Source organism: Bos indicus x Bos taurus, chromosome 11 (genome assembly GCF_003369695.1).
Source record: "Bos indicus x Bos taurus breed Angus x Brahman F1 hybrid chromosome 11, Bos_hybrid_MaternalHap_v2.0, whole genome shotgun sequence".
Lineage (NCBI taxonomy): Eukaryota > Metazoa > Chordata > Mammalia > Artiodactyla > Bovidae > Bos > Bos indicus x Bos taurus.
Window position 1 is genome coordinate 30,744,028 of NC_040086.1, and position 16,007 is coordinate 30,760,034.

A 16,007-nucleotide genomic window follows, 5' to 3' on the forward strand; every position below is an offset into this window, starting at 1 on the left:
GTATTGCCTCAAACCAATTACAACTGTAGGTTCCCCCACTTCCCCCTGCATTTTAGGAGCTTGGAGTGCACAGATGCTTTCCAGGGTAGGACCACCTGCTGAAGCCCACAGGCTGAGCAGGACCAGAGGAAGACAAAAGCCAGGGAAGAAATCCCATGCTAATCTGGAGTCCTCAAAGCCTGGATGGGGTCTTGTTCACCTTGCTGGAGCCTTCACCTCTTCTGCTCAGAATGGCAGAAATGAAATGTTTTCATTCATTTCCCTCTAATTGTTTAGAAAAGCCATCTGTATTACCAATTTAAGAAAGCTACAAACATCCAGCCATTTTGCATAGCTACACACCCTGAATTTTAAAACACTGAAAAATCAGAGGAAGAGAAAAAGACATAAACCCGGGATGGTCAAAGATATGTTTGCAAATGAACTCAGAAATGGGAGCATTAAACACTGAATTGTTCAACTTTAAAAGAATGTTAATGTTTTTGTATTTATTACATAAGACCTTGTTCTACATTGAACAGAGACTTGAGAATTCCTGCGTTCTTTTCAAAGTCAGTCATTATAATAAACTTGCTTTCATCTTGGAATGAAATAAAAGTGGCTTTCCCCTTCACAAATGATTTTAAACCATTATGCTTTCAAATGCATTAATGTATTTGGTAACTTCATTACTGAGTATGTCTTCTTGTATTGGCCTCTTGTCTTTAGCATTTACCTGGAGGAAACCGAGATGTCAATGCTAACTGAAATATGAAGTCAGTATAGATGGGCATCCAATATGTTAAAGTTTTACATCAGAGAATTTGGGAATACACTTTTAAGCACTTCCTGCATTAGATTCAGTGAATCACAATAGAAAGGATTGCTTGCAAGTGGTTTGGTCCAACCCCTCACTTTAGATGAAGAGTCTTAAGTGGGGAAAAGTGAAATGACTTCCCCGAAACGGCAGGGCAGTTCAGCAGCAGACCGGGACTAGAACATGGGTTACTCTGTTCCTGGCCCAGTGCTATGTCCTACGTTAGTCAAATCACGACAGTCCTGTTCCTTAGGGGTGTGTTGATACACCCCACTACACAGTCCTCTGGTTCTTCTGCAAAAACCTTGCTTCTGTTAGAGCCACCAGCTTCTTGAGGGTATGTGCTCACAGTCTTTAACTTCAAAGTGTGAGTCACTCAGTCATGTCCGACTCTTGGTGACCCCATGGACTGTAGCCCACTAGACGCCTCTGTCCATGGAATTCTCTAGGCAAGAATACTGGAGTGGATAGCCATTCTCTTCTCCAGGGGATTGTCCCAAGCCAGGGATCAAACCTGGGTCTCCTGCACTGCAGGCAGATTCTTTACCATCTGAGCCACCAGGGAAGTCCCCTAACTTCCTGTTTTCCCATGAAGCTTTTAGAGCCTACCAGGGTGCTCTTTCTTCCTCTCCCCTGTCTTCCTCAGCACTAATGGCTACATTAAAAATAGTTTCTCTTTTTCTGCACTGTTTTTTGAGAATTCACCAGGTGTTTTGTATGAGCGTTTCCTCTGTTCACCATTGAACTCCTAGTGTCACAGCCCCTTTCTTCTTTCCCCACTGTCGTTCTCCTTGGCCATTCTTCCCCTTGGCTGCTCCGTAGTCCACATATTGGTTTCTCTTCACGCCATCCTGAGTTTCCTCTGCCTAGTAGGGCCTTTCCTGGTAACTCCCACCACGTCACTCTAATGCTCAGATTCTTCTGTCCCTCCTCTTGACCTGTCTACTTTTCTACAAATGTCTCAGCCTTGCATTCGAGGCCCCTGAAACAAAAGCTTAAACTTCCTTTGCCAGGCCTATCAGCCACACTTCCCCTCATATAACCAATACACCAAACTGGCCCTGTCCAAAAATGCAGCCGCCAGCCACATACGGGTATTGAGCACTTGAAATACATCCAGGCCAAACAGAGATACACTGTAAGTTTCAAATACACACCAGATGTCAAAGACTTGGCAAAGCAAAATAAAGCACCTCATTAATAATTTTTATATCGATCGACGTTGAGATGTATGTGGCTGAACCCCATTGACTCTGTTTTTCTCAGCTCTCTCTTAGGCCCACAGTCTTACCCCTCTCCTTTCTGCATGGCTGACCTTTAGTGCACTCAGAAGGAATGCACACAAATTGGATGAGTTTTCTGTCACCTTTTACCCTTGTCTTCATCCAAAATGAAAACTGGAAGAATGCCTCCTGCTGATGCAGATGATTAATGGTCATGAAACCCCCAAGCGGAAGGAAAAACCCCTGGTTCCCATCTGGTGTGGACCTGCTTCTCCATGGCAGTCAGGTTCTATTTTCAGCTCTGGTCCCTGTAAAGCCCCCGTACACCCTTTTCCACACCCTGCAGTATGGAGTACAACTGTGCATGTTGTCCACTTAATCCCACCTGTATATAAATTACCCTCAATAAGCTTCATAGTTGCACTTCATGAAGATGCCTGTTTTGTTTTTCAATCTCAAGTTTAGAAGACATTATTTAATATAATAATTTTGCCTTCCAACAAAAATTCAACATTGAATATTCAAAATTTCAATATTCAATTGAATATTCAAAATTCAATATTCAATTTTGCCTTCCAACAAAAATGATTTTGTACATTTGGATTAAATAAAATATTTTACCAACCTAGACAGCATATTAAAAAGCAGAGACATTACTTTGTTAACAAAGGTCCGTCTAGTCAAGGCTATGGTTTTTCCAGTAGTCATGTATGGATGTGAGAGTTGGACTATAAAGAAAGCTGAGCATCGAAGAATTGATGCTTTTGAACTGTGGTGTTGGAGAAGACTCTTGAGAGTCCCTTGGACTGCAAGGAGATCCAACCAGTCCATTCTAAAGGAGATCAGTCCTGGGTGTTCATTGGAAGGACTGATGTTGAAGCTAAAGCTCCAATACTTTGGCCACCTGATGTGAAGAGCTGACTCATTTGAAAAGACCCTGATGCTGGGAAAGATTGAGAGCAGGAGGAGAAGGGGACAACAGAGGATGAGATGGTTGGATGGCATCACCAACTCAATGGACATGGGTTTGGGTAGACTCTGGCAGTTGGTGATGGACAGGAAGGCCTGGTGTGCTTGCAGTTTATGGGATCGCAAAGAGTCAGACACGACTGAGCGACTGAATTGAACTGAAACTTTATTTCACCTTTTTAAACCTTTTAAAATGTGGCTATTAAAAATTAAAATGACATTTGTGACTAACATATTTCTACTAGACAGTGCTTCCCTAGACAAATCAGACGTTCATGTTTCCTGAATTTGCCTCATATTGTCCTGCCTTCCAGAGAAGGAGATGGCACCCCACTCCAGTACTCTTGCCTGGAAAATCCCATGGACGGAGGAGCCTGGTGGGCTGCAGTCCATGGGGTCTCGAAGAGTCAGACACAACTGAACGACTTCACTTTCATTTTTCACTTGCATGCATTGGAGAAGGAAATGGCAACCCACTCCAGTGTTCTTGCCTGGAGAATCCCAGGGACGGGGGAGCCTGGTGGGCTGCCATCTATGGAGTCACACAGAGTGGGACACGACTGAAGTGACTTAGCAGCAGCAGCAGCAGTCCTGCCTTCATTCACACTGTTTCTGCCGCCTGGCACATCCACCCTTCTCTGCTGGTTAGATTCTACCCTTGGTTAAGGTCTGTCTTGGGCGCTGTGTACTCTATGGAATGTGTCTTCATTGCCATGTGCATGTGCTTTCTCTCTGGGCGGCAGCATGGTGGGAAAGTGACAATGTAGACTCAGGAGCCAGACTGCCTGGGTGCATTTCACATGTACAGAGTGATGATGATACTAACTACTGCACAGATTTTTGAGATTCAGTAAGAAAATGTTTATGTAATATTAATACAGCATCTTTCACAAGATTAGAGCTCAATAAGTACTTTTAATTCCCAGCTGCTTGCTGTGAAGGGTTCAGGTTACCCCAGCCATGCCTCATGACAACTCTGCCTCCTTGCTGGGGATGGGGTAGGGTGGACTCAGTACTTTGGAATGGTTTCTTGTATTGTTTGTCCAACCCTTACGTCGACAAAGTGCCTGTGACTTGTCTCCAACTCTTTACTCCGCAGATTATACATAGGACAACTGAGAGAGAGGGTGGACATTCCCACTTGGCACCTTTCCGTTGAGCTCAGGTATTCCTTATAGACTGTGTCTGATAGCCTTTTAAAGAAATGATAAGGAAACGATAAAGAATAACCTTCCATTAAACATTTCAACTCTAGGGAGCCACTCTGCAGAGTTCTCATTTGCTCATTGATTCTAAAAAGTGTGGTCAGTTGCAACTCTCCCGCTGGAAAGTACAATTTGAGTGACTCTTCTTTAAGACAGCCTTTGCAAAGCACCCGAGAAGCTTGAGGAGTTTATGAATTACAATGTGAACCAAGAGTTTCAAGAAGATTCCCTGGGTGATGGATTTTCCAAATCATTTGTACAACAACTAAATTAAAAATGTAAAGCCTCAGAGAAAAATGGTCAACACATCTAAGCCCTTACTCAAGACCCATTTCTAAAGACACAAAGCAAAATAACCCAATCTCTACCCCCAAACTCGAATTCTTCTAGCAATAATATAACATGACAGGAATAACTCTGGTAAATAAAACTACATGTTGAATCTTCCCCAGGGAAGGTGTGCATTTTCTGTAATGATTTCTCAAAAATATTTCTTAGAAGCAGAGAACATTATGTTGTCAGGGCAGTCACATTGCAGCTATGCTTCGGGAGCCTCTTTCATTACAAGATTCTGTTTCCAGACACTTTTTAATTTTTTTGGTGAGCCTGTTAAAGCTGGATGCAACTGATAAACTACATGCTTTTAATTAATTTGATGGAATGGGTTTGAATTGCCTGAAATTATTGGCATGTGTACCTTCCCTTTTCACTAGCTCCTCAGATCTGGTAGACACGTTTGTGTGGTTGCCTGGTTCACAAAGGCCCCTTCTCTGGAAGCATCTCAGTGCTGCTTGCAGCAGCGTGGAAGCATCTCATTGTCTGTGCTCCAGTCTCAGCAGTGGGATGGGGCACCCTCAGATTCTCCCTCTAGGAATTTGAAACTTGTGATAGGTCTTTGGAGCTGATTCATTACAAAGGTGGAATCTAGAGAAAAGTTCCCTGACCTCTTGCTGCTAAAATGCCAAATTCTCCCTGGATCTTGCTCACATCTTTCTAGCTCCTTATTCTTCTGTTAAGTTAATCTCTTATGATTAAATCTGTCAGAATTGATTTCTGATGCCTGCAAATAAGAAAAGCCTTCATCAGAGCCACACCCACTGTTTCCAGGGGAAAGTCATCCACTCTCCATTGATGATCCATGACACAGACAGGGCACATGCCTGGTGGTCCATGAGAGAGCAGAAGGCTTTAAACAGTGATTCCCTGGTGGCCTCACTAAGCTGGTTTCAAAGGCCAAGATGGAGTCTGTGGGATAACCATGTTATCCCACTGCCCCTGCAGAGAGTGAGGCTTAAAGAACTACAGTTCAACAATCCTTTCACCAAGGTGTCTTTGTTACTCTGGCTAGAAGGGACAGAATCTTTCTCTGAAATCTCACTAGACTGTGTGTGTAACCTTCATCTGGCTTTTATCACCTTCTGCATTTCTGTCAGTTACCTGAGAATGAGTCCTCTCCCTCCTATGGCTGGAAGACTGTAAGCTTTTGGGGGGCAGGGGCTGGTCTGTGGATCCTGTGCATCGCCCTATACATGTCAGTACCTAGTTCCTGAGTGGTCAGCAAGTCTGACCTGAAGGTTTTCTGTGTGTCCAGCCGCAGGCTTAGGGAAGGGGAAAGGACCTAGAATAGGCTTGGGTGCTCTAGCTGGACAGGTAGGACTGGCCCAGTTGAATGATAGAAAACAGAGTACAATCATGTATTATGTGACGTGTTTGAGAGGCCGCTCAGCCGGTGCTGAAAAGACCAGCATATATGAGTTCCAGGCAGTAATGAGCTCTGGTGTTTCAGGATTCTAACTTATTTACCTTCCAGGCTGAGAAGACCCCGTGGGTCATTTTCTCTAATTAACACCTCACAGGAGCAAAACTATTCCATCAGGCTTCCATCAGCCTTTGCAAAGGCTGTCTTAACAGTAATAGATATTTACTGTTCAACTTCACATACAGGCTGTGGGTTTTTCAGGTCTTCTCTGCATCATCAGATTATTACAATAATCCTTTGCAGTTATGGAAAACCTTTATTTCCAAGTACTTTTGGCCCTGCTGTCTCGGTTTTCTTCACCACAGTCGACCCCACTCAGGGGTAAGAATCATGATGCCCCTTTTACAGACAGAACAGAGGTTTTCTTGCTGTCCTGAGTCCACACTGCAAATTAGAGAAAGGGGGACCTGGTGCTAGGACTCACGTCTGCCTGGTCCATGTCCTGTTGATCGATTCAGATAATTTGGGGGATGTGCTGGGCCTTACCCCATCGTACCAGGGTGTCTTCACCCCTGTGGGATCAGAAATGCTCTCTACTGCTGCTCCCGAGGTAGAATTATGAACCCGGGACTCACCTCATTTTATCAGCGTCAAGGACAAACTTAACAGCAGCAAGGGATAAAGCTTTCCTTCTGAAAGTTCAGTTTTACTTGTAGATTGGACTTTTCTGACTCTGGCTCAGGTGGCATTCAAGACTCGTGGTTCAGGGCCACCAGAGAACAGCTGTGAGTGGTGTGCCAGCATGGAGGGGGCGGCATCTCCTAGTGAGGCAGAAGCTGAGAGTAAATGAGGACCATGTGGGGAAGCAGCTAGAAGCTTCCCACTAAGTCAGGGAGCCCACCTGCCTGGTGGGTGGGATTATTTTAATTTCCTTCTTAAAAAAAAAAAAAAAAGAACTGGTGTAAAATTTGTTAAAATCTGCATTAAATGTGATTTTTTTGCACATTAAGGGGAGCTGCCAGAATGGAACACATATGCTCCCATGGAGCCAGCCCTCTTGGGTCTGGTTGGAGAGCAGCAGGGCCTCTCTCCACCACCATGACCCTGGCTTTAAAATTCCATGTGTAAGATCAAAGTTACACATGGCCAAGACACTGCCTGGTGCCGCCAACCTGGGAGATTATATTTTGGAAAGAAAGCTTTTGTGTCTCATTTTTTAAGACATGAAAAGTAGCCAAATTGAGGAGATTAGAAAGAAGGTAGAGGTGGGTGAAGGAGCAGAACTGGAGCCCTGAATTAATCTAACACACTACTTTTGAAATAAGAAAAAGGATAATGTAGAGAAAATCCAAGGAATTATTGCTCTGCAAGGGGAAGGCTGGATCCAATGCCGAAGGGATCTGTGTGTGGAGCTTTTTGGCTCCACACTTCCACTGAGATTCTGGGAGCTCTGCTGCTTGCATTTTAGTGTCCTTCTAGGGGCCATCATTCACTTTCCCCAAAAGGATGATTTCTAAACTAATAAAATCTGGCCCTTGCAAAGCTTCTCCCAGGGAGTCTGTTTATAGGCACAGCCAGGTTTAAGAATTGTCTTGAAGATAATAACTGGGAGAGCTGAGTCAGAACTGAAGTTCAAGATCAACCTCTATCTTGGGCCTTTCTTTCTGTTTTTGTGGGAGTGAGGTAGGAAGGTGGAACATGAGCTTTCAGAATTCTGAGTTGTTTTTTTTTTTGAGTCTGGTTCAGCTGCAGGTAGGGCCAAGCTGTTTTACTTGAAAGAGTTTAGTAGGCTTCCCTCTGTCCTATGGACTCTTACCTGGTGCCCTGACCCGGGAACCAATAGGTCTCAATTCACGTTGCCCTGGTGGTTGTTTTGTTTTCATGGGTCCTGGGCTGGGAATTGATTTTTTTCTAGTGAATGAGTTAAAACAAATTGACAACAAAAATTAGAACAATCTATGGGACTGTTGGGATACACGATCAATAATATAGGTAAGCTTCCAGTCTTGCTTCTCTGGATGGTCCTTTTAAAGGACAGAAAATCTGGGACCTGGATGTTGATATAATAGAAAGAACCGCCTCTGATACTCATAGCACCTCACCTTCCCATTTTCTAGGATGGAGATTTTTTTTTTTTCATTTATTCATTTTTTAAATTGGAGGATAATTGCTTTGTAGTGTTGTGTTGATTGCTGTCATACACCAATGTGGATCAGCTGTAAGTACACATATGTCTCCTCCCTCTTGAACCTTGCTGCCAGCCCCCACCCCATCCCAGCCTTCTAGGCTGTCACAGAGCGCTGGGTTGGGCCCCCTGCGTTACACAGGAACTCCCCACTGGCCATCTGTTTGCACGTGGTGATGTGTGTCTCAGTGCTGCTCTCTCCATTCGTCCCCCTTCTCCTTCCCCTGCTGTGCCCATGAGTCTGTTCTCTGTGTCTGCATCTCTATTCCTGCCTTGTACATAGGTCCACAGTACCATATTTCTAGATTCCGTATATATGCATTGATATATGATGTTTGTTTTTCTCCTTCTGACTTACTTCACTCCTCACTAGGACTGATTCAAATTTGCTCCTTTTTATGGCTGAGTAATATTCCATTGCATATATGTACCATAACTCTTTATCCATTCATCCATAGGGGGATATCTACATTGTTTCCATGTCCTAGCTATTGTAAATAGTGCTGCAATAAATATTGGGGTGCATGTGTCTTTTAAAATTATTGTTTTATCAGGGTATATGCCTAGTGGTGGGATTGCTAGATCATATGGTAGTTTTATTCCTAGTTTTTTGTTTTTTTTTTTTAACAAGTCTCTAGGATGGAGATTTTAAAGTAACAGTTAGATGCGGTACGTGCTTTCCTTTTGCACTGGTTCATTGTTCCTGTTCAGCTCAATTTGATCATCATATAGTTCAACAGACACTTTAATCACACTACCTGTGTGATTAATCACACTACTACTTTTGGAAATCCTGAGCTGAGTAAGACCCCTTCAGGTGCTTCTCACTTTAGCACAATGATTCAAAACCATGGTGGGGTAAGGTGGGGACACCCACTCCCCGCCCCAACACACACTGTCAGCAGGGGCATTTGACTAATGTCTAGAGAACTTTTGTTTGTCATCATCTGAGAGGGTAGTGCTACTGGCATTTAGCAGGTGGAGGACAGGGATGTGCCTGACACCCTGCAGTGTACCAAACAGCTGCCCACAACAAATGATTATCTGGCCCCAGAGAACAGCTGTGTTGAGGTTGAGGAAGCCTGCTGTTGCAGAGAGGTCCATGTGGAATAAACAGTTTATATGGGAGATATGCAAAAGCAGATATAAGTACAAAGTATCAGAGCAAGGGTATATGGGACAGAAGGGCCATGGGGAAAACTTGTTGGGAAGCGACTTCAAATCATGATTTTTATTTAATGCCTTTGTAATCAACTATCCAAGAATGACTCTGAAAGTTTATTAGTCGAGAACTACATATTGGGAATTTTTTTTTTTTCTTTTTGCACAACTCTGGGTAATTTAATCAAACATTCCTGATAACTTTATATTTCCCCTTACAAAAAAATTTCCCCAAAGAACCAGGGAGAGGTATAAATAGGGAAGAATACATTCAACCTTATTCTTGGCTTCTCAGCAAGGAAATCTCTAGTCCACTCTGAGCTGTGCTTTTCTTTCACCTGGACTCGCCTTTCCTTCTCTCCTTCAAGGTTTAGCCTCATAACCCTTAGTCCATGATGCTTTCCCTTGGAGATTTCCATGCATAGGGAGTGGTCTATTCCCTGAACTCCTCAGAGCCTCGCTGCCTACGCTTCTCCTGGGTGTGAGTGTGTTTCTGCCTAGACTGTGGGCTCCTCAAGGACAGGGACCACCCCCTCCATTGGTATATCCCTCTACAGCACAGAACATGCTCTGGATCTCAATTTACACTCAAGGTAGGAGAAGGAGAAAGACATTCAGGAAAGATGTTCAGAAAATTAACATCTTCCTGTGACACTGGACTGACAGATACAGCATATTTTCTCCTTCTAAAGTCTCTGGATTGTGTCTTATAATAAAGTCTAAAAGTTTAATCTCTGTTTAGTAGGCACAACATGCAAAAAATAAACTGTCATTATTATTATTAGCATTTTCTTACTAACAGATTTTTCAGAAGCTGTTTCTATATCAAGCAGACCAACCTTTCTGTTGTCATAGAGACAAAGATCTTTATATAACCATAGGCAAGGTGAGATTTTTTTTTTCTTTCTCTCCTTCTACTTGTCTGGAACTAATAAGAAAAGGAAAAGGAAAAATTTTTAATTAATTCTTTTAGATTTTTTTTTCTCCAGTTAAAATGAGTGAACACATGGGAGGCATTTTTTTTTTTTTTTGTATTATATTTTAGATTTTAAATTCTTAAGTTTTTAATAAAATACTGTTGGGCTAGAAAGATCTGAACAACAGAATGATGCCATTTTCAAAATTTGCAAGTAGTGGGCTTATTAATGATAAGCAATTATTATCTATGTTCCTTTTTTTTTTTTTTAAACCGAATAGTGGACTTCAGATGGAAGTCTTATAAGGCAGGACTGCTGCTGCTGCTGCTAAGTTGCTTCATCATGTCCGACTCTGTGCGACCCCAGAGACAGCAGCCCATCAGGCTCCCCTGTCCCTGGGATTCTCCAGGCGAGAACACTGCGGTGGGTTGCCATTTCCTTCTCCAATGCATGAAAGTGAAAAGTGAAAGGGAAGTCACTCAGTCGTGTGTGACTCTTCGCGACCCCATGGACTGCAGCCCACCAGGCTCCTCCGCCCATGGGATTTTCCAGGCAAGAGTGCTGGAGTGGGGGCCATTGCCTTCTCCAAAGGCAGGACTACCAAGGCCTGAAATGACTGAAACATAAACTAGCATCCACTGATGGACCAGTGATGAATTCTAAGGTGCTCTGTGGTTCTCACCTGTCCAACCCCCAGAACTGAGAGAGCCACCCCTCACTGCACAGAATCAAACCCTGTGGATGACTTAGTGCAAGACTGCATCCTTCTTATCCTTTCTCTCATAATTTTAATTCTCTTTTTATGAACTCCCAATAACTTGTTATTTGTGTCATTTTCTGTCTCATAATTACTGTTTACCACTTCATTCATCATTAAGAAAAGAGGATTTCAGCATGAACCCATTCACTTTTTCTTTCCTTTGCCTCAGTGTTAAATTACACCTTTATCCATCTGTCTTCTTCTCTCAGACTCAGAAGTATCCCTGTATTTTAAGAATTACCCCTTCCCCTTTAATCTGATGCCAGTGCCTTCCTCCCACTCACACTGACATTTTATACCATCATTCCTTGCATCTTCAATCAGTCCTTCTCCATAGATTCCTTCCTCTACTCCTTTTTGAAGACAACACCAGAAAAATAAAACAAAAAACTTTTCTTAATCATGTTAATTTTTCCATATGTCTCAGACTTTGAGGTTTTAATCTGATCACAACTGCCTTTTTTTTTTTTAATAAATAGATATTGTCTATGTATGTGTGTGTGTGCTGGAGTGGATGTTGGAGGAGATGGAGAAGAGAAGTTTATGGCACATAGAAGTTCTAAATATTCTTCTTGCTTTCCAGAAGATCATATCCTCCATGGAGAGCAACTGGGATTTCCCAGGTGTGCTAGTTTTAGAACCTGCCTGCCAATGTAGGAGATGCAAAAGATATGGTGTTTGATTCCTGGGCTGGGAAGATCCCTTGGAATAGGAAATGCGCAACCCACTCCAGTATTCTTGCCTGGAAAATTCCATGGACAGTGGATTCTGGTGGACTGCAGTCCACGAGGTCGCAAGAATTGGACATGACTGAGTGACTGAGCACTGGCGAGCAATACCTTGATGCTCAAACTTTAGCATCTATCAGAATCTCTCAGGGAGGTTGTTCAAATGCAGACTGCTGGACTATACCCTCGGAGTTTCTGATGTAGTAGATTGGGGCTGGGGGCTGAGAGCATGCATTTCTAACATTTTCCAGGTGATATTTATGCTGCTGGTCTGAGGAACATTGTCTTAAAGAAGCTGCTGCTAAGCTGCTAAGTCACTTGAGTCGTGTCCGACTCTGTGCGACCCCATAGACGGCAGCCCACCAGGCTCCCCCGTCCCTGGGACTCTCCAGGCAAGAACACTGGAGTGGGTTGCCATTTCCTTCTCCAGTGCATGAAACTGAAAAGTGAAAGTGAAGTTGCTCAGTCATGTCCAACCCTCAGCGACCCCATGGACTGCAGCCTTCCAAGGCTCCTCTGTTCATGGGATTTTCCAGGCAAGAGTACTGGAGTGGGGTGACATTGCCTTCTCCGCTTAAAGAAGCTACACTCCTATTAATTCTTATGCAACTCTCGTGTCATATGCATGTTTAAATCACCTTATCATGCTGAGAAACTTATCCCCTTTTGGCCTTTATAGGCTCCACCTCCATAGGGTTCTCCCTTGAAGTCATCTCTCAATTATCTGATCCTCGGGAAGCCTGGCCTTGTGAGGGTCAGAATGTGTGCTGAACTAAGGGGTTTAAAAGTCTAGGAGAAGCTGCTGCTGGGGTGTATGACAAAACAGTGCATGTGAAGGGAGGAAGGTCAAGGATTCTGTAGCATTCCCCAGGGATGGTCAGGGCTTCAGAGCCCGGGCAGTTGGCTCCTTTTGGGGAATGCGACTAGGATTAGCCGGCCCCAGCATGCTAACAGCGCTTATACTGTGCCTGCTTCCCACCTTCATCCCCAAACCCAGTCAACCTTATAAATCTTTCTGAGGGGTTCGAGGCTTCTCTAAACTGTGCTGTGGGGCAGTGAGAGAATCTGTTGAGTTTTAGTCTTTTCACTTCAGCCTACTCCAGGGAAGAGGTACTACCTTCCTGAAACCAGTGAGGGTGTGGCAGCAGGAACTGTTGAGAGAGCTCAGTGAAAAGCTGAATCTGAAAGGAGCTGGGACTTGACTCTCTCATTCCTGTCTTCCACCAGCAGGTTCTCTGTGCGTGCGTGCTCAGTCACTTCAGTCGTGTCTGACTCTTTACAGTCCTATGGTCTGTAGTCCGCTGGGCTCCTCTGTCCATGAGATTTTCCAGGCAAGAATACTGGAGAGGGTTGCCATGCCCCACTCCAGGGAATCTTCCTGAACCAGGGATCAAACCCATGACTCCTGTGTCTCCTGCGTTGCAGGTGGATTCTTTACCACTGAGCCATTAAGGAAACCCACAGGAGATTCTCTACTCAATGCCAATTTGGAAAAACTGAGAACTTTTTTTTTTTAAGGAAGGGGTAATTTTCTTACAAAAATGAGGAAATATTAACAGCAAGTTAAGACCTTTCTTGGCAACTCAGTAGCTGTGGGACCTGGGGAGGTTTTTATACGTCTTTGGGTCTCAGCCTCTTATAACCTGTATGCTAAGTAATGCGTGAGTGAGAAAGGCACAGTGTTAGTGGCACAGTCATCCATAAAAGCAAGATGGGAGGCTTGTCAGGGAAGGACAGGGGCTGGGACTTGGAAGGCAGTTTTCATGGATTTATTTATTGATTGAAACAAATTCTATCAGCATGGTCCTTACCTTCAGGGAATTGAGCTGACAAGATAATTAATGGAAACCAATTAATATAAACTCTTCAACCTTTACACTGTATCTCTCAACCACAAATATTCTCCAAAGGCCACTAACTCTTCCAGAGGAGAAGCTCAGCCCCTCATGCCCTTGAGGAGAAGTGGGCTCCTCACAGACTTCTGGGAGCCCATGGAAATGGGGTAGGGGGATCTCTCTCCTCCCCCAGCATGGAATTCCATCACACTATTGGTTAGAACAGAACCAAGCCCTCCACCAGCCTGGTGCCTTTGGTACACCTTTACAGTCCTCTTCTTTCTCTTTCCTTCTCTCTTTTATCACCTCTACCAAGATGAAATTTATATACAATACAACTCACCCATTTTAATTGTACAATGCAATGTTTTTTAGTTTGTTCAGGGAGTTGTGCAACCATGACCACATCGAATTTTAGATAATTTTCATCACCTCAAAAAGCAACAGCCGTTAGCAGTCACTGGGCCTTCACTCCAGCCGGATGGCTACTAATCTCCTTTCTCTTTATCTGGACATGTCATATAAATAGAACCATGTACCTTGTGCTACCTTTTTCCCAAATCGAAAAAGTCTGCTGACACTCTGATACACTTGTATACTTGTCTCCTCTTTACCCCATCAGTCTTTACCCCGGCTTCCTCTGCCTGCCTGCCAATGTGTCCAGCTCCCTAAGGGGTGGTGGTGTGCCAGAGCTGGGACTCAGGGCCTCTCATTGATTAGGCAACCAGATTGAAATGCAGGCACATCTGGTCAGCCAGCCAGGCTGAAACCCAAGTACATCTGAGGTTGGGGTGGAGCCGTGGTTGGTATGCTCAGAGTTGTAGGTGGCCCTGGTGGGCCAGCAGACCCCAATGAGTGACCAGGTCACCTCTGGCCATCAGGTCTGAACACCCCATTTCTAGAGGACCACAGGGTCCTCACAGGAACCCTCGCCAGCCTGGCTGGCCCAAGGCTCAAAGACTACGCAAGACTTCTCGTGTCTCATGCCCCATCCCCTTTCAGCAGTTGCAGGGAGAGGCCTTCCCATGTGGCCTGTGGGCAGCTCCACGCCCCTGGCCAAGGTCCCAACCAGGGCGAAAGAGTGGGTCTGGGGCCGCCAGGGGCTGGAGGGTGCACGGGGCCCAGGCGCGGGAGAGGGTGGCAAGGACAGCTCCCAAGCTTGGGTTTCTCATCACCCTGAGAGGTGGTGGAGTTCGACAGGCACCGCGTCTTTCTCCAAGCATCCAGGTAAAGGGGGTCAAAGAGCAGGGAGGCCAGGAGGCCGGAGGGTGCCTGGGCGGGGGCGCCGCATACTCACAGTCGGCTGAGGCCGGCCTGCGGGCCGGGGCAGCGCAGGGCGCCGTCGGGCGGGCAGCTGCAGGGCTCTGGGCAGGGCGCCGGGCGCAGCGCCCAGAGCAACGGCGCTGGCGGCGGCAGCAGCAGCAGCGCCAGCAGCAGCCTCAGCGCGAGGGACGGCCGTCCCATGGCCCGGAGCCTGAGCGCGGGCTCCTGCCGCAGGGCGGGCCGCCGCCCCAACAAGTGCGGCGGGCGCCCCTCTCCCCGCCCCCTGGCCTGCCCTCCCTCCTCCCTCGCCGCCCGCCCTGGCCCCCCTCCCCGGATGGCGCCCCGCCGCTGAGTCTCGCACTCCCTCGACTCGCGACAGTGGCCGGAGGGACTCCATCACCTCCTTTCTGCTCTGTTCCCTGGCCCATCCTGTCCGTCTGCAAGTGGCCCTAGGTACGGGAGGCAGCATGTGGAAATGGTGAATGCTTTGGATAAGGGAAGAGGACGGAGTTCTGAATTCTCCTGGCTCTGCTGTAACTGTGTGTGAAGTCCAGGGAGAACCTCTCATTTCATCCGTGAGAGGGGCACACTGATAGTCCATACCAGCTCTGTCCACCTCAGAAGCGGGAGAAGTGCCGAGCTCAGACGCTCCTCCTCCTCCTGTCTTTGATTCTCAGCCCCCAAATCCGTTCCCCTTTTCTCCCACCAACTCTCTCATCCTATAGTTAATCTGTGTCCTCCCAACATCCCCAGTAATGTCTCTGTATTTCTCTCAGTAGTAACCACTTTTCTCCTTATAGTACAGGCATTTGAGTGTGTTCTCTATCTTCACTATAGATTGTGAAGTCCAGTTTGGGTTTATTTTATATTTCTGGTTTCTACATGGTAATTCCTCAGTAAAGATTTGCTGAATGAATGAAACTGCTATAATAATGAACAGAAGCTGCCCCAGTGGGAGGCCCAGGATAGGCTAGACCCTGTGACAGGCTCTCTTCCTCACATCATGTCTAAGTTTCACCATAAGCTGGAAGGGTGTTTGCAACGAGCAAAATGATGTCCTGAGAGGTGATGTTACTTCCTTGAAGTCACACATCTCGTAAGTGGTAGAAACGTGTTTGAACTCATGTCTATCACCTACTTTATCTTGCCAATAAAGAAAATTAAGTGTATGATCTGCAAACCAAGGACTTGGAAAGGAGATGTTTTATGGTTAACTGCCACGATGTAAAATTTTCCCTATATAATTTCATCATTAGAACCCTTGAC

General features: G+C 45.3%; 1 protein-coding gene across 12 annotated transcripts in view; it reads right to left on the bottom strand.

Annotated features, from left to right (window-relative positions):
* Window positions 1-14,960, bottom strand: part of LHCGR (luteinizing hormone/choriogonadotropin receptor) — a 62,510-nt gene extending 47,550 nt beyond the window's left edge. For all 12 annotated transcript variants that reach the window (XM_027555212.1, XM_027555221.1, XM_027555216.1 and 9 more), the window contains exon 1: window positions 14,776-14,960. In XM_027555212.1, coding sequence (XP_027411013.1) covers window positions 14,776-14,942 — 167 coding nt within the window. In that variant the 5' untranslated portion in view covers window positions 14,943-14,960. The remainder of the gene's footprint in view (window positions 1-14,775) is intronic.
* Window positions 14,961-16,007: the final 1,047 nt, after the last annotated feature.